Genomic DNA, 24,325 nt, shown 5'->3' on the forward strand with positions numbered 1-24,325 from the left:
TAAACTGTTACTAGCGTAAGACTTCAGAGACCAAGAATGATGGGCAAGGGGGACAGCAGCAGACTGGAATAAGGAACAGAAGCAAATGAGAGAGAGATAAGAGCATTAGCAAAAGCTAGTCAAAGTGAAGGGGGGAAATTGGAAGCTACTATTAAAAGAAAATGTGATTGTCAGGTGGGGATTTTTTTTTGGTTGTGGGGTTTCATTGGTTTTTTTCCTTTCCCAAGTGGTAGAGGTTCTGTAAAAGTAAAGATACCCAATGCTATGGTCAAACAAATCCCATCTGTTGCAATTATTTTTCTTTTCTTAATAGGATTTTTTTTCCTTAAATTGCACAAATAATTAATTTCATATTTACAGCGGGACTCCAGTGAAGTGTAAAAAAATAAAGGAGTTGATTACTCACTGAGGAGAAAAAACACAGTACAGGTCAATAGCTCAATTACAAAGCATCACTCCAAACCAGCAATGTTCTCCTGTGTGTGTCAGCGTGGGGAGTGCAACCACCTCACTGGACCTGGTATCAGAACGCATCTCACACTGGAGAGCTAATTAAGATACTTTTTTTCTTTTTAAGCATTCTGAAGTTTTACATTCTTAACTTCACCACCTTAATACTCCTGTCTTTTAAAAGTAATTTTCTTTACATTGAGGTACCATCCACATCTTTACTGCTTTCAAAATACAAACAAAAACATGTCCTGCAGAGTAGTAATAGAAATAAAAACCTAAGCATGAACACAAAAGCCAGCAAAGCCTGGAGTTAAAGCTGGGTTTGTTCTGAGGCTAAGCTCACACCAGTGCAAGCATAAGATGCTTTGCCATTCAGGGAAGGGAAAAGGGTTCAGTACACTTTGCTCTTTACCACCACTGAGCGATTGTTCAGAGAGCGATAGGAACGGCTTTTCCCTGAAGACCACCCATAGCCCTAGCTGCAAGGGGAGTGCAACAGTCACTGGTGTTTGTGATGAGCAGGGAAGAAACACTGAGATTACACCATACATTGTAAAAGGAAAAAATGGTCCTTCCACTGTGTTAATGACACTTTCCTGCATCTCCCCTCTTGCACAGAAATAAAAAGGGTGTGTGGGTGGGAGATAAAAAAAGGCTCCATCTCATTCTTTTCAACTACCCAGAAGACCACTGTGTAGCCTATACTGCACCCAACACAAGGGCTTACACAGGAGCTGGACCTTTTTCTTCCACAGCAGCACTCAAACACTGCTAACATCACCTGGTAATTCTATAATCCATCTCTGCTTGAGCCCAGAAGAGCAACCTCCTGAACAGACACTCCAACAAACAACTTGAAATCCAAAGAAGTGTCTTAACCTCCTCTTGGGCACAGCATCTACTCTAGTGTGCAATGACCGGCTGTCTCTGAAACCAATCTTACCATCAACACATCACCCTTCAAAGCTTTAAGCTTAGAGACTTAGTCCTGCAATTCTGTCATTACAGGCAAGACCAGATTCTACTCATACTAACATGAACAAGACCGCCAGCCACTTAATAAGTTAACCCTTCCTTGACTTCTGTTTTCATTCAGAAGGCACATGCACAAATCTTAACTTTGCTTCCTCAAAAAAACCACACTAAGGTCAATAAATCTGGATATTCAGCTCCAAAGGTCAATATAGGCTTATAGGATGTCACCACTTAAAAGGTAGGCTTGATTCCTTCAGGCCAACCTTGTGGTATAAATGCAGTACAAACTCCTAGTTCCTATGTGGTCACTAGGACTTGCACATCGCTTCAGCTTAATCCGCTCAAGAGGGGATCATCCAGGGAAGCAATGCTTCTCTGGCAACAATCCTCTCCCAGCCTCTGTCCATGCTGCACTAGCCAACTTGCACAAAAAGGAGAGAAGGAGATTTATGCTTGAAGTACCCCTTAAGGATTTTAGGTTTTGTTTGTTTTAGAGGGTAGGGGAAGAGAGACTGTGAAAGAACAAGCAGAGCTAATCTCCAGCTTTTAAATAAAACGCAGCTACACAGATTTCTTTGCCCTTGGGCTTTTGTTTTTCCTCTTGACTGAAATCCTGCTCAGCCTCACCTGATACCGACAGGGATGGCAACCCACCAGACCCTTGCAGCCAACCATTTTTTATTTTCTTTTATTAAAAGAGAAGCCAGGCTGGGCAAACATGGACATTAAATGTGCCTAAATTTCATTTGGCCTAAGAGAAGATTATCCTATTTTAATGCAACACAAGCAAAGAATTCCAAGTGTCAAGATCTCCCGCGAAAAAAGTATGCTGCTTAGTGACAGGATGTTTAATTATTCTCAGTGCTACGAAAAGGTTTAGACTGCCCCATTCCTGCTGATGTCAGGAAGGAATGCCCTCCAAATTACAGAATTGGGAATGTCACATTTATCTACAGTCAACTATTTAAAGCTTGTCTCCTACAGTTGTTTAAAAAACCCCTGTAACTAATATTCCACAAATGCCAGCTACGTTGGTGTGCTGAGAACTACCTGAAGAAAGTGAGACACTCCTTGAATAATTTAAAGAAATATTTTAAAAAGAACACAAGATATTACTGAAGGGGGAATTTCTAGAAAATAATGTGAGACACAAACTATTTTACTGTTGCATTTTTCCATCTTTGCATAACTAATTTCACTCATACAACTTAACCTCTATTTGACTTCCTTGCTTAAGCAGAGTGCTAAAAAATAACTGATTTGAATCCCACTTTTAAACCCAAAATTTTTAACTGGAATTAAAATTACGCAGAGTAAACCTACAGCTTCTTATACCAAAGCTTTCCCACTATGTCATTAACCACTCTCCAAGCCAGTGTGGGATCCCATCCAATGAAAAAATTACGTGTCAAAATATGAAAACACCAAAGACACACCATCTCCACGATACACTAAGGTGGGAACACATATTCAGCATTTCTACCCTTAATTCCACACATAAGAATACAGGGGATTCTCAAAAATAAGGCACATTTGTTAATTCTTACCACTTTGTGTCATCTTACACCAACACTGTAGGATCCCAGAGGCACTGTGTCCCCTGAACTAGGGAACACATCCCTGCTATTACTTTAGAACAGACTTTTATGGCACATTCAACCCCTCCACTATGACAAGCAGTGGAAACAGTGAGAACAGACTTGCTCTCTCATATGCAAGAAACACAAATGCAAGGCAAAAAGTTACTGACAACAAAAGACAAGGTCACAAACAGGTTTGTCTTCACCTGTTGTAAGAAACTTAAAACTACTGTTATCCTGTATAGGTAAAAAGAACAGCAAAGTAAAAAAGCTTGTATTCTAATATTCTCATTTGTGTCTCTTCTTATGAAAAGAGTGCTTTTTATTAAATTTACCCAATTCAGAAATGTGTTCAGCTGTTATGAGGGTTACATATGCACTGCTTTTGCATTAAGAAATAAGGTAGCTTTTAACTCATCTCACATACAGTGATTTTTACTGTATCAAGTCAAAAAGAAGAACGGAATTGCAGTCAAACACACAGTGGTGCCTCAGAAAGGACCAACACTTTTCTAGCAACTAGACAGCAAAGACAGACAGAAAGGTAAGTGAACTGTGCCTGAGGTATCACATATGCTCCAATTAGATTTAATAAGTTACTACATTTTACAGTAATTAAGCACAAGACAAATGCAACATGCCAAAACCTATGAAATAGGCATATCTAAAGGCAATCTTTTAAAAGATGTCATGAGACACATCAACAGATCATGATTTTGCAAACCAAGCAGAGTTTTACAGGGTCAATTCTTGGGTGAGAGACAGTTAAACAAAATCCACAATTAGCACTAAGTTATTCAAACGATTCACTGAACTTTCCTCTGAATTTCTTATCAACTGGCATGACATTCCTAGGTGCAACGTATGTTGAAATAAGCATTTTCCAGAGACAGTTGTTGTTAGCTTTTGTCTTCTTTAGAATGAGACACTTAAATATACAGTTGCTGCCTCCCCAAACTTGTTCTTGATTTCAAAGGCGAACAATACTTTTCACTCATTTACCTTGACTACATAAAGCAGTGTTCCCATTTCCAACTGAAACAGCTGCCACATATCACCCACCTCAGCAAGAAGCACTTCATCAGTAGCTCGCTCCCTCATACACACACACACGCGCGCAGCTTACAAAGCACTGTAGTTTAAATTGCCTTTCAAATCCTGTTTGTTTTTTAAGCAGCTTGTTAAACTAAGCAAAACTCTCCTGTGAGTTTAGAGATTATGTCCCCCTTTTTATGTACTTGATCATATAACCAGTCTGGAAAGTAAGCGTCATCCTGTCAGTTAACATGCCTTGAAACTTTTTCCTCAGTTCAAACAGAAACAGCTCCACAACCTAGCCCTACAGAACAGCAGATCTGACAGCAAGTACTTTTAAATTTTTTTTTAAACTAGATGCTGCTGCAAACAGTCTAGAAAGTAGGTTATACCTTATCATTCAAGCAATAAAAGCATGCCTGAACACAGAAACAGAAATGCGATGAAAAATACATTGGCCGCCTACTTCCCACCGCCCTGTTGTCCATTTTACCCTGACACTGGCACTAGCCATCATCCAGACAAACTACACAAGTATTCTCAAAATGGAACTACATCTTCTTCCTCTGCAAAGATGATCTGGCAGCGCAAGAAATCTCTGCTAAATAACATCTCTCAATAGTCAAGTTACACTTCACTTTATTTCATGTTATTAGCTTTGCTTCTACCTCCTTGGACCACCCTGAGGGATTCTTCTCCATTATGTTCTTCAAATACTTGCAGATAATCATATCTCCCACTTAGACATCATTTAGCCAACTTTCATGCATTTCTTTTCATCTTCTTTCCCTCATAAATCAATCCCTTCAGCCTCTCCAGCATTCTTGCTGCTCTTCCCTGAATTTCTTCCAAACTGCTGACATCTTTCAGCGACTGAGGAACTTCCAATTGCATGCTGTACTCTAGATGTGTTTTTTGTACTCTAAAGAAAGATAATTAAGCCTTTTCAAGAAATATTAATGCTCCAAGCCTGGAATAAATCTAAATCAGAGATGATTTTTTTTTTATTTCCCCTTTCCAGAATGGATAGTAATTACCCCCATTTCACAGAGCAGAACTGCAGAGAGAAGTATCTGACTTATTGCTGCACACAAGCAGCGCCAGAATAAGAAACAGATCTGTGTTCTGCCATTCCCAGCCCTGAGGTCTGCCAAGTTTCAGCCCACAGACGACGTAAGACAACGTTCCCAGGCTGTGATCTGCAGGCAAACACAAGCCATTTCCAAGTGACTACAGAACCACTCTTGGGGAACCCAAGACTTGCCCACAGGAGCGGCCATGGTGCTGGAGGCCGCTGGCACCAGTGGGGCCAATAACCACCCTACAACAGGCCATGGTCTGCTATTACCTTCACTACTCAGGGCACAAGTCTCTGATCCATCTACCCGATTTTTATTGCTATAGAGAGGTTTGTTTCTAAAACCTGTCCCCAGCTATCATCAGGTTAACTACCTGAACAAGATATTCAATTCCAGACGTAAAAACTGTTTTTAAATGAGAGGACTGACTGCCAGGCTGAGGCAGTCCAAGGCCATTTTCAATTTGCATGTTTCCTTCCGTTCCCTCCCACTCCCTGAAACTTTTGTGATGGAATCACTGTGAAATAACTTTAGAAAAATTAAAAAGAGCTCTTCACAAAAGAAAACTGTAAGACAGGCTATATGAGGGGAGGCAAGGCTGAAGAATGGGGGGTGGGGGAAAAGTCTGATCAGTTAAATTTAATAAAAAAACCCCACAAACAGGATGCAGACACATTAAAAAAGCAACACTGACCTAACAAAGGAATGTGAACTGCAGTTGACTTAAACAGCATCACAGCAATAGCCCTCCCCCTACACACAAATCTCTGCAACTCTTAAAGACACAGGTTTTTAGGCCCTTCTAAACTCTGTGGTTCTTTCCCCTGCTAGCCACACATTTGATACTCTTAGCTTGAGCTAATTTAGCTTATTGCCGCCTCTTTCCAGACAACAAGAATACCCGAGGTTTGACTCAGGCTAAAGCAAAGCAAACCGAGTTGTATTACTCTGCCTACCTTAGATAGATATTAAATTTTAGTATTCTGCTACATATTCTTCTCATTGAAAGAACAAACTATAAAGGGTCCTCCGTTTCATGGACTGATGTTAAATATCATAAGAGTATAACCAAGATTAGATAATGAACACCTTGGTGAAATATATTGTTTCTTCCCACTAACTCAATATACAGAGCAAAAAGCAATTTTCTAAATCTGTGTACAATTTTCTTAATGTGACTGCTGGTTCACAATTATAGTTCCTGCTTACATCCACAACGGTGACGAAGACTCTTTACCAGGCTTCTCCCCATCCCATGAAGAACCCTTTCCTCCATCCAAAATGTGGAAATGGCAACATGAATGTCATCCTCCTGTTGTTGGTCTCCATCATATTTTTTGCCTCCAGGAGACAGAAGCTACTCAAACCACTACATTTTTAAGCAAGATATTATCTTGATTTTCAGTCTGAACCCTTTCCATCATTAAGGTCATTTACACATCATTTCACCGCCTACAGAAAGGTAGCTATCTCAGTGAACGCTTAAAAGCTTTTCTATACTAGCAAATGCAAAGCATTCATACATCTTGTGCAACTTCTTTCTTTAAATACGCACTGTGCTTGCTAATTAGGCTTTCAGACCTATTTGCAAAGTCTAGCATTTGGTGACAACACTGGAATCACAGCTAGAATAGAATATGGGAGGTTTTTTGTCTAGTCCTAAATTCCTATCTTGTGATAGGAAGAAGAAAAAAGAAAATTTGCTGAGGGTCAAAATTAGTGCAGTTGCATCAAGCCTTAAATTAAGTGGAAAGCAGTCCATCTTCAGCAAGAAATCAGGAAACTTCAGTGTTCTCTGTAGATCAATTGCTACGTGATTGTTTGCTGTCACAGAATTTCTTTTCGCCCCTTGTACAACAGAAATAATCTCACTCATCTCCCTAAAGAGGGCAGAGGATTACCTAGTGACAAATGGGCTGAAGACACTACAGAAATACAAAAGTACTCCGGTATTGTTAAAATCTTATCCCACAATCTGAGTTAAATGCAGCACCTATTATTGCCTCTTCAAAAGGCTCAGACAACTTTCCTACCTTAAAAGAAGGAGGAAAAAAAACCCTAGTAATGACACTTATAAACTCTAGCACCTATCATTCCCCGTGCTCTAACCTAAGGAGGCATAAATCCTTGCTGTAATTCACCAAGGATGAAAAATACAGTGGTAATATATAATATCATAAAACCAGGAGACACAAGCATTAAAAAACATTCTCAAGATCTCCAAAAACTCATTTATCAAGCAGTTTTTGCTTGAAGGCAAGTCAGGTAATAACATGCAGAATAGAGCCAGTTTAAGGAATTTGCATCCACTATACTATATTTAATAAGTAGCTAGGTAAAAATGATTGCAGGTTTGCTTTCCTTTATTTGTGCAGAAGGGCTCTGGCACAAGTCGTATGTGTATTAACAGAGGAGAGATTTCCAAACCTTTCTGCGCAGAGCATCATTCCTGCATTACTGACACTTAACAAGAATTCATTTGGAGACCTGAGTCTGTTGACACAGGAGAGGTGGCTTCAGGCCATTCAGTCTTACAACGTATGTCAGTCACCATCATTTAATTACAACCCACCACACGGTCAGCAGTCCAACTGGGTATGAGCTGATTTCAGAACTTCAGGAGACTACTGGTAACGTTCAGACGTGCAGTGTGGAAGGATCCTCTACGTTTGACATAGATTAGTATTTGTTAGCTGAAAAGCACCTACCTGGAATTCGGATTTTAAATTTGCCACTTTGTCCAAAACCTCCATCTATTATCCCATCTTCTCCCGTAGATAGTTTGACTTTTAGACCCACGAAGATCTGGATGTTTGTTTCCTTTTTAAACAACGAACGACCAATCACACTGTAATCATCCATCACCTGCAAAAGAAATAGGGCTTCATGAGTTCACAACCTAAAGTGACAAGAAAAATTATATCTATGATACACACTAAGTACAGTGACTTCTATCACCCTGCCCTTGGAAGACTACTTACCCCCAAATGAACAAAACTCTGAGTCATCCAAAGTGCTGAGTTTAAGGCAATTTGTGTCTAAAACCTTAGAAGACTTTGTGAACGAATATATTTCTGCCTTCACGTCTTTTCTTACAATAGAGAAAGAACAAAACCTGCATCAGAACATGCTGTAAAGATCAGTTAATTAAAATCTCCCTTCTGCTTTGAAACCTTTCCATGCAAGTCACTTAAGTACCTATACTCACAAAAAGTTTTTACTTATCCTACAGCTAAGTACATTATCACTTACATAAATATCCTCTGTCTCTTTGCTCCAGACCTGCACTCCAGCAGCTACACTTCCAAAGAAATGACAGAATGACTCAGAGTTTCTAGATAGAGCCATTTAAATATTCAACTTTACATAGACATTGATTTGTTAAACTAAAAGCCTTATGACTATTGTATCCAATTTTAATTTCAAGGTTTGTAACCCAGTGGGAAGAACCATTCCAAGTTGAATTCTTAATTAAGCTATCAGGAACAAGAGGCAGCAAGGTTGGTGGGTACGGTGAGATAAACAACCCTCCCTTAGGCATTACGAAGTATAAGGTGCAGTCAAGTGAGCCTAATCCTGTAGGTGTGAATATCCTTGTACACCTAATGCCTGGAGTTACTCTACCTCGTAGCCGTGAAAAGAACATTTATTTACTTATCAGAAGAAATAAGGGGATATTACTTAAATCTTTCCAAGATCTATTTCTTTTTGTGGCAATCATATCTTCATATCTTAGGAGCAATTTTTAGATAAACCTAAGGATTTCAAAGACCAAAGTGACTTAGAACAGTAAAGATTTATAATCGATTTTGAACATTCCCCTTTATTCAGTTTAAATGCTAACTCAAAGTATTGCTGGTTTATTAAGCCATTCTCCTTACCTGAAGCCTCCTCCATAAACAGTAGTGCATATACCAACTCAAATCCCTAGCACTGTTATTATTTATTACATATATATACTATTTTGATATCAATCTCAGTATGGCAGTAAATCTAACATCAGAAATTTCATTTTTGTTTTATTTTAAATGGGGTTTACTTGCTCAGCTATAAACAGCCTCGAAAAGGCTGTGCAATATTAGAGCACTGGCAGGACCTCACCCTGTCCCAGAGCACTGGCAGGATGACAAATGTCTACAGCTCTTCTCCCCTCTTTCCCGTGCAGATGACAACGGCACAGGCAGCTCCGCTCCCAGCTGGGTGCAGAGTCAAGGCTGTAGGCAGAAGCATTCGGATGTCTCAACATTTGCTGCCTGAACATCCACCCCTCACCATTTCCCAAAAGGTCATGTTTCTGGGGTTTTTTTGGTGTGTCTGTCCTCTCTCATTCCCTCCCCTCAACAAGCACCGCTTCAAAACAGCTTGTGAACCATTAATGGTCGTATCACTGCTTGGCAACCTTTGGCTTAAATTTAAAACTGAATAATGTCTTTTCTAGAGCCACTGATAACAGGTGGTGGTAGAGGGGGGAAGATAAGCTTTCAGGCACACTTGCTTTTCTTCAGGTCTGAAATAGAAGACTAGCAGAAAAAGCAGCTGTTAATTCCAACCTGAAGAAGCTCATACATTCTCAAAACCTTCTTCATTTTTCCAGTTGCTTTAGCTGGTGCAATAAAAATATTACTTCTTCCTATAAGTCTTTTATTTCTAAAACAAGAATTTCAAAACGGAACATCCCTCTCCTCCACCACTGGCTACGTGCTTCTTCCCCTGTGTTTGAAATACAGTCTCTTACACTCCAGTGAGGATCTTCCATATAGCTATTATTTTTGTAGTTATTCCCCCAAAACAGCACAGGAAGACAACTTTAAAGACAATGTAAACATCTTTTATTTTCCCAAGAGCACTTCAAAGTTATCTTTAACTTAATTAAAAATGGAATTAGAGGGTAAGCAATCACAGTAGGCCAGCACGGTTCAGTTCAGAGCCTCCCTGGCAAGGCTGTCAGAAAAAACTCAGAATAATTGCTGTGAACAAGTGTTACAGCTATCATGTACCTGAGTAAAGTGGTAATGATAATCTACAACTGATGATTATAAAGCAATAAAACCTATCACCATTTCAGGTATGCCATACTCACATAGTATCTTTTGATTTTAAAACCCCTCATCTTTTATCAGTAAATGTGCTTTTTAGGATCTTGCTCTTGTACACACGGTTTAGGAAAGTAACTGAGGGCTCCAGCCACACTGTTCCTTTCATTCCAGTGGTCAGCTTGTTAAAAGAAATCCCTCCTTTAGCTGATGGATATGTTCTGTCCACATCACCATTATTCCTTGGGCATCTCCACAGGCCATTAGAAAAACAACTGCTTTAGCAGTGCTGAGATAATAAGCAATAGGTGACTTACCCGAGTGGCTGTTTGGAATAAAACCCTTATGACCCAGTGTCGAAGTCTCATGCATGAAATACTATACATCCCAACCTGCGTTGCCTGTTCCCCCTAGCCTATCACCAATTTATCCCTGAAGACGACTAAATAATAAGAGAATGCCTGACATAACAAGAACTAAAATAACTGATCAGTCCTTGCAGTAAAACAAATGGGTGATAATTGCTACAAAGGAAACCTCATTTTCTCAACTTTAAAACCATGTTAGAAAAATTAATTTTTTGTTTTAGTCTGGCTTTGTGAAAAGGCACAGAAATGCATGTTGTTCTCTCCAACTGAAACTCAACACTTCCAATTACTTTACCAGCAATTTACCTCCAATCGCTGGATTTTAAGTTAATCCCCTTTGAGTTCTCAGAACATCTACAATGGCAATCACTTTGCCTATTAGCTGAACAGCCTTTTGGGAGATCTTTCTGATTTTCTCTCAAACACTCTTTTTTTTTTGGTTATAAAATATTATTAACTTAAAAAGCCAAATGCCACAAAGACAGTAAGGGATACGCAGTCTGCTCTGAAGCAGCAGCAAGGGGCCTAGCAATGAGGGCAGACTAATTTTATTAACTTCAGGGAAACTTCAAAAAGCTTTAGGGCTTTAATGCCAGACAGAGACGACCCCAAAAGTCAGTTTAAGTGCTGCATAAACAAAGGATTAGGGTAAGAAAAAGCTGAAGGCTCCTTGCATTTCTTGTTTATATTGTCATATGACCTAGTAGGAGTGGGAGAGGGCTGCCTCTCTGACTTTAATCCCCCATGGTGTACAGTGGCGTTTCAGTTCACTGACCTACATTACGATAATATTTTTTTAAATTTATGGGCAGAGGTGCAGCATCAAACTCACTTAAGGACTTTAAAAAAAGAAGGGGGGGGGGGGGGCAAGGGGGAGAAATAGCCAGAAGAGAAAAATTTTCTGGCTGGAATAGTCTCCCCCTCTCACTTAGGTTAGATCAGCAGCTTAGAAAGGGATTTCAAGTTCAAAGGGAACATCTCTGTTACTCTTGTTTTATGGCTTAGACCAGAGGACACAATAGCACTGAGTTTATGAAATATCCCTTCCCAATTGGCTTTTGTGCTTGCAGGAAAAAATTAAACAGCACTTCATAGCCATAGGTGAAGTATGTGCATCTCTGGCGCATAACGCTTTTGCTAATACCAAGAAGTTCACAGATAAAATGAACCACCTCACACTCCCCCATCTAAGCAGTACTTATGCTACCGTGTATTGTTTGCAAAATCACAGTTAATGTTGCATGTGTTGGCATTCAGTGCAAACCACAGTGTAACTCCAAGGAGAAACAACTCTGCAGTTTCCCTTTGAGCAGGGATAGCAAGCTATACTGTCCAGCCGGTTAAACCACCCTCATTTTTAAGGTAACAGAAATTACTGTCATCTGAAAACCCTCTCAAACAATCCATCACACACATTTTGAGAGCAAATAACTCAGTGTCTTAACATATCTGCAGAAAAAAAATAAGGGGATCAGAACAGAAACACACAGAAGGAAACAAAGCAGTGCCAGAATGAGATGGGAAATAAGAAAAGGTTTGATACAGAAAGTAAAAGCACTGAATATTAAATACTAGAGACACAGAAAGAATAACATTTTCTGATTTAATCTAAAATTATATGGTTTTAAACAGAAGTAAAACAATTTTTTAAAAAAGGATAAAAACAGCTCTGAGGATTATTCTCAGCAAACTGATAAATGGCCCATTGAAACCAAAGCAGAAAACAGCAAGGGGAGAAAAAAGAACAAAAAGAACCCATGACTAACACCGAAAATACAAAGTATTTTTATTACATTTTTGTACTTTAGAAAAAGTACACTTGAGACACCTTCATCACCATCAGTGACAGCTCATTTCTAGAAAACAGTTGCGAGCACTTCCCATTTCTGTATCAGAAATGGGAATAATTTGGAGGCTGCAAATTCCTGTTCTTTTTTAAAACATGGCTTCATGCACTGAGAATATGACAGTACATGAGGCCGCAAAAAGGGTGGAGAACAGAACCGAAAGGATTCCACTGACGATTGGGTTTGCAGCTTTTCTGATTCTCCAAAGATTGTTCCAGCTTATAGTTTGTTACTGAGAACTAGAACGACTTGGTACAAAGAAAGAACAACTTGGTCAGCCACACTGTTTCCTCAAGAACTTGTATCAGCATAAAAGTATAAAAGGCTTTTGTTCTGCAGTTCCCTCCAGCACTAGAAGCTTTTGGTTGTGCGCTGGGCTCTGAAGACCTTTCTCACCATCCTCCAAGCAAACTAAACATCTGCCTTTGAACACCTATCCCAGAGAAAGGAGCAGATGAACAGTTCATCTTCTTCAGTACTTCATGTCTCATTACTGCTGTCGTAATAGAGCAAGAAGCCATCACAGACATTTCTGCATATCCACTAACATTGGTTTTCGGATGTTTGTCCCATCTCTTCCCTGCCTACATTTCTTGTATCCAAGAAACATCTTCCTTTCTCTGCCCTTCTCTTCCTTTCTCAATACAGGGACAATTGCATTTGAGAATATCTTTCTTTGTTGAGCATTTTGCCATCACTATAGCCTAGTTAAAACCAGTAGTGTAGTAGAAAAGAGATCTTGAGTATTGAGTCAGAACAGGGAGTAAGAACTGCATAACCAGAGTAGTTTCGATTTTAAAAGTTCTACAGATATCAGCTGGCATTCTCCAGGCACACACAGGGCACTAACTTCATTATGCACCTTTATGCTGCAAGTTTCCTTCACCTCTATTTAAAGTTTAGACGGGCCAAATCCCAAAAAACCACAGGCACTGAATTCCTGACACAGCCTAGTTAAGAACACATTTATTTTACCAAGTGAGAAGAAACTGTTTGATGTCATGTTTTTATTAATCTTTACACCAAACTATGCCGTGTTCCCTTTCTGTAAGAAAAACAACATCAGAGAGGGAAAAGAGGCGGCTACAGACTGTTCCTACATACTCTACTGCTCAGGACCTCCATCTCCAGACCTGTCAGTCCTGGCTTGAAATGCTAGAAAGATTAAAAACCCTGTACTGCTTACTATCCAAGCACAAATCAAGAAAGAGGCTGTTCTGTAAAGTAGATCTGTAGATGCAGAGTCCTGACCTGGCCTTGCAAGAAGGATGCACAGAGGATTGCCGAGCTCAAGACAGCTCCTCCCAGGCTGTGGTTCTGAGCAGCCAGCAGCACTCTGGTGGTATCTCCATGACTTAAGAACACTCAGGCACTTTTAAAAAGTGTTTTAACTGTGGCAATCTCAGGTTCTGAGATCTTAAACATCTGAAAGAAAACATCAGTGAGACCTGGCAAGTTTCATTTGGAACAGCACACAGATCTGGCACATAGCAGTAGGTCAGGTATAGTGTCAGTAAGTTAGTTTGTGTCTAAAAGGAAACTACCCACAAATAGCTTGGGAAGATGTCATGGTCACAGAGAGGAATGAAGAACAGATACTTATAAAATCCTCACTGGAAATTAAGCAGGCAATGAGGACAGGCCTGCAAAGAGCTGCCTGAAGCAACTGATGCTGAGGGAGAGGAGAGAGCTGGCTCTTGCACAGACCTGCAGCCCCTTCTGAAGGCACCACGTGGCCATACAGCCATCCCAGGTCTGTCCCCTTCCCTAACAATCTCAAACTCCAGCGTGTGGATCCTCTGCCCAAAGCCATCTCTCCACCAACTCTCTTGGGTAAGAGTTTCCTTCTGCCCTTTGGTTAACAGCGTCCGTGGTATCAAGCAATACAGCTCTATACTACACTGCTGAGTAAACTCAAATCCTAGTGCACAGTCCAGGTGTACAGTAACTCAACCCCTAGTGAAGGTGTACAGTAGAGGGATGCTTACAGTTCAATAATACACAGGTTTAGTTTTACTTTACCTTTTTACTTTAAAAATGCCTAGGAAATTACATTTATATAAAACTTATTTAAGTTGCAGAATTGGGCACTTAAGAAGTGCCAGATGTCCATACAACCTTATTCCTGTCCCTCTTTGATATGCCCCATGATACAGTCTTTACATGACCACATCCAAAAATATTTCTCAGGAACCCTGCCTTATTAAGTGCATAGGGTAGAGGCACAGGGGAACAGAATTAATGTTGCATAGGCAACTGTAAATCTGGTATTTCCTAACTTTCAAGTACTTGATTTTGCAACCTAAGTAACATTCTTAATTTATTTTTGTATCCAATAAATAAAATGCTGTATTGGTTGCCTTGCTGACAAACCGATTCCCCCACAGGTGACTCTTGCACAACCTCAGAAAAATCAAGACCAGCTGTCCATACACTTGTAAGACCCAAAAGCATGTCTGCATTTTCAATTTAATAATATAAATAATAACCATAGGTGTTACTCAGACCTTGCAAAATTCTACTACCCAGTCATGTGGAGCAAGCCATTCTTTTGTTGGGGAGCGAACAAAATACCAATATTTTCATATGAGTAAGCAAGCAGATTCTGTGACTTCGCTGGCGCTTTCATGACAAATTTATTCTACTGTGTTAATCCATATATTATGTCAGTCAGTAAACATCACCATTCTTTTCTCAGTACTGTTTAAGAGAAATGGTATTTCTGTTTAATGAGCATACAGCCCTCCCTTCCCCTTCCCCCACTAAGCTTCTCAAACCCTTTTACTCAAAAACTAAACAAAAGCCAGTAAATAAATGCATCTTTTATATTCCTATTTTACAGTGCATTTTAACTAGTGAATGTGCTGTGCACTTTTATTCACCTGATTGCCTTCATCTCTGTATTATTACTGTATTTAGCATACCATCAGCAGCCAAGCAGAACCAAACAAACTCCTGTTCAGACTTCAAAGCAGGAAAAATATTAATTGTGGCGTCTGCATGTTTACAGTAGATGGAGTGACATCCACCACTTCTCCAGCCAGAGCCACAGAAGGTTCTGCAGGCAGCCCAGGTCACTGCCTGTGCCCATAGGCAGCCCTCAATCAGTTTTTACTGTACAGTTTGGCCTTGTTAGTCACTTTGTGCCCGTATTAGTCTGCACACCATATCAGTCACCCCGAAAGTCTCATTGCCTGGCTGATGCAGTGTTTTTCTTGCTATCCTGCTGGAACTACAGTGCCACTGTAAGAAAATAGCAGATGAAACATTAGCCCTAGTAAGCCAGTGAAACATCCTTTAGAAGTAAGTTAGATGGAAGAATCTAAATGAGCAGGTAAAATCTACTTCTCTTCATTCCTAGCAGCACTGCAACCATGCAACAGAAAATTCAAGGAACAGTACTTTCTGTGACAAATATTTTAAGTACAGCACACAGGCACAACTCTGAAAAATTCTGGTATTACTGATATCTGGAAAGGATTCAGTGAAAAAAGTACCAGTGTTACTCACACATGGTACTCTTCCCCACTACTCAGGAATCTTTCCAGACAGGAATACTCTGGCACTCCCATATTAACTTACTGCCTCCCCAGTCAAAGCCAACCTCCCAGAAGGCTGGTCTCACCCCCTAAGTGAACCACACCAATTATTCCCATTCACTGGTAGGTGAGTTAATTTCTCCTCCTTCAGCAGTTTGGTTAAGTGTATGACTGAGGTACTATAAACTTGACATAAACTCTGTAAACTAAATGCTGTTTTCACCCATAAAAAGACATAAGGAATTGGAAGACAAAATATGGCTGATAACTGTTAAAACACACCATTTCCACAGCCACTGCTTTTCAAAACATCTAGCTCCTTAAAGGGTAGTCTGGGTCATTGCTGGTCATCAACAAATTTCACTACTATTTTCTCAAACTTCCTGCAGTTGCTTACTACTACTCATCTCCACAATATCTCATCCTTCTTCTGAAGGGACAGAAAGATCTGCTAAGGAATGGTGACAAAGACCTTCCATTTGACCACTCAGCCAGCGCACTTGCTCTGACACGGCTCTTGTTACCATACCCTAAGACGACAGAAAACCCAACACTTAAAAGATGCTGAAAGCTAAGCTTTTTCCTCTTCCATTCAGGCTTCAAAAGAGATGTTCTGATAAAAATCTTGATAGCTTACCTTGCTTTCACATCTTGCTCCTGCAGCAATACTTTTCTCCTTGGGGACACTTAGATCACACCAATATTCAAACAATTAGTATCATGTTGTTATTAAGCAGTAAATTATTCTTCCATGCACCAGAATCTAAGCATGCTAGCTACACGATGGCCTCGGTCCCTATGACAACGAGTTCAATAAGAAAACTCAATATCCAGCAACCCACCAAACTTGGGAGCAGAGTGACTACGGATACTGGGACATCCGGTAGCTGTGACACATGAAAGGAAAGAAGAGGTGCAACATGATTGCCATCAAATAAGTGAAGCCTAAGAGCAAGGCAAGTAATGAGAAAAATACATTAAAAGACTTTGAAATACACAGAGAATTAACTCTTTTTAATGTCAGAGGAACACAGAGAAAGCATCTGTAGGAAGGACAAGCCCATTCTCATAGGAAAACATTCTGCTATGCTTAAAATGGGAAACAATCGCAGCCGAGACAGGCATATATTTTGCACTACACAAGCTTGAAAGTGCAGAAGGTGCAGCTTGTGCTATACAAGGCAGAGACTTTTCCTTCTTTTGTTTCTGCCACAGAGCTACTGATTTACGAGCATCCTCGACAACAGGACCCTGTGGCACCCATCCTAAGATAAATCCTGCTTGTGCAAACACTTTCAAAACAGGGAGAATATCTGAGTCATGCAGGAAAGCATGATACACCGCTACAGTTCACCTTCCAGCTGAAACTCTCTGCACTCAACCTGTGCGACCATGGAAGCTAAAGAGCAAATAATGTGACAAATATAAAGGATTTATCCCAGGAACTGAGTAACTACTTCATGAGTCAGACTGGAATTAATCTGCAGTGCTGCACAGAGGTAAAATTCAGAGAGGAAGATATTTCAGAGATGGCATTAGGATTAATGCAATTCTCAGAGCCCAGAGAACTGCGAGGAGCTGACTGGTAAGCAGCCTGTCTCCAGAAGTACAAGACCAAGGACAACAGTTGCTGTTTATCTTCATCATTTGCTTGTCTCCAATTCCAGGGGCTGCTGACCTGCTATGGTTTAGCAAGCCCACATTCACAGCCACCACCTATGCAAATTCAGAGGAAAGAACTTTCTCCACAGCATCTCATTTGCCCTTTTTTCACCAAGATTCCCACGTCACTCTCCTTAAAGCAACACTGGTGTTCACAATAGCACTCTCAGCCTTGCTTTTACTTTTTTATCAGTACAAGCCACTTGTGGCCAGCCTAGCTCTTTTTTCTATGAAAAGTACATTTGTCAGGCAGCCAAGGTTTTGCAAAAATAAAGTGTCCAGAGGGTGACAGTCTCTGCCTCCACATAACCACACCAGAAAGATGCTCTTGACAGAAACTTCCTTCCACTGAACTTCTCCCCTCTCTCAAGTCCTCTTTGCAAGAGAAAGTTGGACTAGTATTCGCATCATGGTAAAGTCATCAAGATAAGCAAACACAAACCTTTGCCAGTGCCCTCTTAGGTCTGAGGGAATGGCAGGTTTTGATTTTCCTTAAAGCTAACTCCTAAAGACTTACTGTAAACCCAAAATAAATCTGGTCTAAAGCAAAACAGGAGCATTCACACACTTCTACAACAGTTCAAAACCATCAGATATAAATCATAACGGCAGTTTGAAGCATGCAACTTTTTCATGACCAGGATGCAATCCCAAAATGGTTAGAAGCAAATTTCCTGCACTATCCTGCATCTCAGACAACACTAACTTAACCAAAAAGGCAGATGATAAATGTTTTGCAGCCAAATTTCCTCAGATGCCACAGTAATACATACATACCTAAAAAAATTTAAGTAAATTAACAGATAAATAAGCAAGGATGTACAAAAAAAAGAGACTCAAGGATAAGCTGCAGACAGGTAAATTCAAAGATCCCGGCGAAGAGCAGCAGTCAGGCTTTGATTCTTTCTCTGCCAGTGCTCCATTCAGTCTTAGCATTAAAGAGGCAAAATACCAAAAGGAAACAGGGAGCAGTACAAAGAAAAGTGCAAGGGCACTCGAATTTTTGTAGAACATTTACTACCACTTAAGCAGATGAGAAAAACCGGGAAGCTTAGGCACAAATTTTCACTAAAATGCACTAATTCAAGACCATTTGCTAGTTTAGGTATGATTTTTTTACTTTTTAAAAATATAGTGTTTACCCAGTTCATGGATCTGATTTCTGTGTGAAACAGCAGAAGTGTCCCACTTGCTCTTAGAGAGACAAAAAAAATATCGTTGAGAATAAATGTTGTTCTTTTATTAAAAACAACTTAAAATCCAGGAGGGTGCCATGCACAAGGGGCACAAAAGTACTGTGATACTGAAACTTAATGAATTTACAATTCTTACTATTCCATCAGTGCTCTGAAATTAATCAGAACAAGAACAAAAAGCCAAACTATAAATGCCTGATTTCTCCTGGGTAAACTGGTAGTTAAACTGCAGGGAATTTATTTTAATTCTAGCAACAAAAGCCAGGATGGAGAGCTTGGGAGAGCCCACATCAGATTAACAGCAACGTTTTACAAATGGGCACTACAGAACTGCACCACAACCCACTTGTGGGAGCTGCCTCCACCCCATGCTGAACCCAGGAAGGTGGCCATCACATGCCCCTGCCTCCCTCTCTCCCAGCCTTTCAGGAAGCTATGAAACTAATTTTCCCCAGTAGTATACTCTGGAGGAAAAGTTCACTTCTCGTGAAGGTAACATGTATTTTTTAATTATTATTATTTTTTATGCCTCCCCAGGGAAGGTGAATAGGGGGGAGCTTCCTTGCTCAGAGAAAGAAATTTTCCTGTATCAGCGCCAAGAATAGACACCCTAAATTCAGCGATCCTAATCTCCAGCCATCCATCAGCAGCAGGGTGGGACCAGCTGATTCAGATTTTCTATTAGCTAGTGACTTTGTGTACTAAAATAAGTCACTGTACCACCCAATTGTTCCTGCTGCTCTCTGCTCTGCAAAGCACAGACTTAATAGTAGCTACCCCAACTACAGCTCTGAGTACTTCCCCAGCAGGCTCTTTGTAACTGGCACAACCCTCTTCCCACCAACTCTCCCAAGTCCCTGCGTGCCCCCGTGACTTTGTACCCTGAGTGTTTATCACATTTGCTCCACTATCCTTTTGGCAAGCATCAGGGAAAATGCCAACTCTGAGTACCTACAGTACCACAGCACGCAGAATCCAAGAACAAACCTAACCTGCAGACAGACTATTCGATGGCAACTCTTCATTTATAGGGCTAATTAGTATTCATACAGACAGTGATCAAGGCCCACATATAGGGCACAGTGTGTGACAGATGAAGACAGGATAAAATAATAAAAACCCCAGCTCTATATTTTCAAAGGCATGGGAGGATGTCAAAACAGTTCACTAATATATCAGCCTAATAAATTATGTTGTTGGTCAAATATTAAATAATCCACATTCACTAGTTATTTTCTGGACCAGAAAATAAAATATGCGTAATTTGATTAATGTTATTCCATTATTTACACTGTAAAAGCAACAGCAGAATACATAAACTGGCAAATGATTTGAAAACAACACTAAACAATTAAAAATGCATGAGCAAGGCTACAAGCAAACTCCATTAACCCAGTCAGACAACCCACACAGTTGCTACTCTGCAAGTTTTCAACTCCCATGGACTAGTGCCATGCATTGGGAGCAAAAATGAAGAATCTGAGACCAGTTCATTTCAGTTAAACAAAATGCAAGCAGCATGGGTCTCCACGGGTCACACAAACTTCTGTTCTCATTCATATTCCTACAGCCACAGAGAAACAAAAGGAGCTGGTTAAGCCAGGTCTCGCTGGATATGAGCAGCATGGGACACGCACAAGTGAGTGAATTTTTAGCAGAGATAAAGGCAAATGTTTCAGGAGTTCAGACAGCTCTAGAGCATCAGAAGGAATGGTATCCAGACAGACACATCTGGCCTAGATCTCCTCTGCACTTAGGGGACAGAATACTTTGGACCCGTTGTTCTAGTTCAACATCACCATCAGCCAAAGAGGAAGGTAGCCAGCCATTTCAGACAAAGGAAACAATATACCTGCTACCAAAATTTTGCAGAACGACTGCTGATTTGGAGTGTCCCATATAACCCATATTGAGAGAGACAAAATTTTCAGAGAACTACAGATATCCTCTCCTCCTAACTACCCTCCTTCCTAGTGACAAAATCATCATCCAAAAAACCAACACCACACCACAGGTCTGTAGTTCCTTTGAAAAGAATGGCCTCCAAAATCAGTAATGGAAATTCAAAGGCAAATTTCTTTTTCTTTTTTTTTAAAAGCTAAACCAGCAACACAGAAACCTCAGAGAAAAGGGGGAAACACAAATTGCCTGTTTGATCAACTCCTGTAGTGAGGTGTTTAGAAAAGAACATCACTAACTCAAAATCATGCCCTGACAGAGATCGTGGCTTATTTTTTACTATTATTTTGCTTTACTAAGCAAACCAACAAAAAAGTATTCAAGAAGTCTGCATTATAAGTTGTAGCCATGGTAAGGTATGCTAAGCGTTTAGTCTCCGATAGTAAAACTTTAGAGGAGACACTGTGCAGTACTCGACACAGCTTTATGGAATTCTGAAAAGAAATAAGGACTCTAGATGTTTTGTTCAAGCAAACAGGTTTGGCATTAGGAAAATAAAAATTAACAGTTCTTTACCCAAAAGTTAATAAAATACTTACCACACTAATACACCAAGCAAGCATTTGCTGAAGTTTACATCAGTTCTGCTCGTTTAGGGGTAAGCAATTAAATTATTTATATATTGCACATCTCCACCTAAACTATTCATCATGAAACATTCCACTATGGGATGTATAAACAAATGGTTCTGCCCTGATGACTGAAAGGTACCCACCACGAAGATCAAACTTATGACAGCAACATAGGAACACCAACCGCCACAGACAGTGCATCTATCCATACTGAAGGGACAGTAAAAAAAATCCCAACTGATTTTTACTGTAGATGCCAACTCCTCCAGAAAGCACCTCTATTTTCTGCCACAGTGAGGAGGGGTCAGGTATATATGCTGTAGCAGATTCACGCTGTGCAACACGGAAACAACGTGCATTAATCAAGGCTCCAAGTTCTCCATGTCACAAGCTTGATCCCAACTTTAGCATGCTATAGCTCTGTAAGGCATCTTGTGGGAGATTTTTTGCCTACTGAAATAAATGTTAATAATTGAGGTTCTTATTTAATAAAACGTGAAAATGCATCTAAAAATTAGTGGTGTTCTTTGTGTTAATATAACGCTACTTTCTATTTCTTTTACACTGTCTTTACATTTTCAATGTACTGCAGAATAACTGTGTAAAATATGTCAATGGAAAGCTGGAAGTTTTGTCAACTTGGAAGAGACCAGATGAGCCACTTAAGAAGGTACACAAACAAAGCAGGTTTGCAGTAACAACAGAGGGGCTAGACATCAAAAGGATCAGTGAAAAACCAGCATCAAATTACTCAATACTGCATTGAACTGAATAAACTAGGCACTTTTAAGCAGCGGTTTCTGTCTGTTTGCAAGCAGCCAAGATGTAATACACTAGGCATACAAACATAAGCAAAATGTGTATAAAGACTCTGGAACACAACAGTGAAAAATTCTGTAGCCCACCAATATCTGTACTTACACAGAACAAATATTTCCCCTTCCCATGTATGGCTTTAAAGAGACAGCTCACCCTTTCCACTTGTCCTTCTTTGTGCTTCAGTTTGTACACTTTCAGCTTTGGAAGGAAAGTCTCCATGTAGTTCTTGTCTTCCATGCCTTGGAGCAGCACCCCATGGAACGCCAACCTGCAGGTATTTGCATGAATATCTGTGTCCAGCTTGGAGCCAATCACAAGGCACAGTTTAGGACAAGTGACTGGTTTTTCAAATTCTAGCAAAGCCCACTGTTGTCTTGGGAGCTGGACTTCTGCCTGGTCATTTTCTTTGTTCTCCTCTGAAGAATTTGAGTCCTTGGACAAATATTCCTCTTGATAAAGATAATCTTTTTCAAAATCAAAAACATTTTCTTCAATTTCTTCAGTGAAGTCAGCAGGAGCTGGACTGAAAAACATCACTCTTCCCATAACTGTTTCATGACCAACTGTGATATGGAACTTGGCCTTGGTCTGAAGAGGTCCTCGAAAATACTGGATTTTCTTCAGGGAAATTATTGCAGCATGGATGGTGTGAAGTGATTCTGGGGTGCAAATTAGCCCTCGTTCCAGCAGTTTGGGATCAAACTGGGTTACACAGATACCTACTCTGTCACCCTGCATAGCGTAAGTGACAGGAGTATGGAACATCTGCATGGACTTGACTTTCTTTGTCACCTGTTGATGGAAAAGCAAGAAAAAAAAAATCAAGCAATTAATTGCACATGGGTGCATCACAAGAACAAAGGCACATATCATATCCCACTCTCTTGTAAAATGACCTGAAGATTCCACGTTTCAAAAGTAGCAAGGGAACAGACTGAGAACATACCCCATCATTTCAAATTACCACAGGTTTGAACCTCTTAGCTTATTCTACCTCTGCTCATGAGCCTGTAAGAGTATCATGGCCACAATTATGTTGATATTTGCATCATCTGTTCTGCAACAGCTACATACTATCTGCAAATCAACAGATAAACCCACACCATGGAACAGCTTAACGTACTCCCCCCTAAAGACCTGCAGCATCAAATGCACAGCACTGCAGACTCATTCACGCACTTGTGTGACTGTTCTCCCACCCTTCTTTGACTTGAATTCAATTGTAAAATGTTCAGAACATAAAACCTTTCCTTATAATGTATTTGTACAACACCAAGTGCAATGAATCTTGTAAACCATCACTGCAAAGTAATTAATACAAAAATCTACCATCTCCTAGTCTATGACATTCCATATATTAAAAAAAGGTCCTTAAAGCTTTGTTGCAAAGATTTGAATGTTCATAAATATATGGCTGGCATCACTGTCACTAAAATGTGGGGTTCCACCTGTTAGGATTATCACGGGAAAAGTGCAGCACTGGACACCACTTAGAATTTATTTAGCTCTTCCGAGATGCTATAAAAGTTTAACCTTAATGAGCTCGCTATTGTATTACTTATTTCAAGGAGTTCTCAAGGAGAAGAGTGAAATAAGCTTTTAAAAATCAGTCTAGGCTCAGCTTGATCAGACTAAAACAGTTTAGTTTAACAAGGCTTGATTTTGGCTTTTCTTTTAGTTCTGCAAACCATCCTTCAATAAGATTCCCCCCTCCCCAGTTTGCATGTAACCAAATGTTTTTTCTGATACGTTTACGTTGCCGCCTGTTGCATTCACACTAATGCTGGATGCTTCGATAGGTCACCACTTTGCTTGAAGTCCCCATATTAGATAGCTTCTAATACTGAAATTATACTTTTGGCAATTAAAAAAATCTCCTAAATAAATATTAAATACTTGAACAAGTGTCCTTAGCACAGAAAAGTTATAAACAACATACTTCTGAAGGGCTGAAACCTCAAAATTCAGACCCAAGAACGGAACTCTCCATGGGAATGCTCCATACCAGAGATCATTTCTTTAGTATGTCTTTATCAATAGACAATAGATTATCCTGTGAATGTGTACAGAACAACACTGCTAGAATAGATCTCAATTCTCAGTATAATTTCTTCTCCTCTCTCCCTTTTCTTAGTACCAATTCTACAGCTATCAAAAAGGTTCATGTCAAATGCTACTGTGCAATTCTCAGCATTTAAGCCAATAGAT

At 40.0% G+C, this 24,325-nt stretch overlaps 1 protein-coding gene across 2 annotated transcripts in view; it reads right to left on the reverse strand.

Moving 5' to 3' along the window:
• The window catches only part of EEFSEC (eukaryotic elongation factor, selenocysteine-tRNA specific), a 131,612-nt gene that overhangs the window by 32,949 nt on the left and 74,338 nt on the right, over positions 1–24,325 (reverse strand). For both annotated transcript variants that reach the window (XM_074878770.1, XM_074878769.1), the window contains 2 exons: positions 22,271–22,909; positions 7,831–7,987 (listed from right to left, as the gene is read on the reverse strand). In XM_074878770.1, coding sequence (XP_074734871.1) covers positions 7,831–7,987; positions 22,271–22,909 — 796 coding nt within the window. The remainder of the gene's footprint in view (positions 1–7,830; positions 7,988–22,270; positions 22,910–24,325) is intronic.

Source organism: Strix uralensis, chromosome 10, assembly GCF_047716275.1.
Source record: "Strix uralensis isolate ZFMK-TIS-50842 chromosome 10, bStrUra1, whole genome shotgun sequence".
In the NCBI taxonomy this organism is placed as follows: domain Eukaryota; kingdom Metazoa; phylum Chordata; class Aves; order Strigiformes; family Strigidae; genus Strix; species Strix uralensis.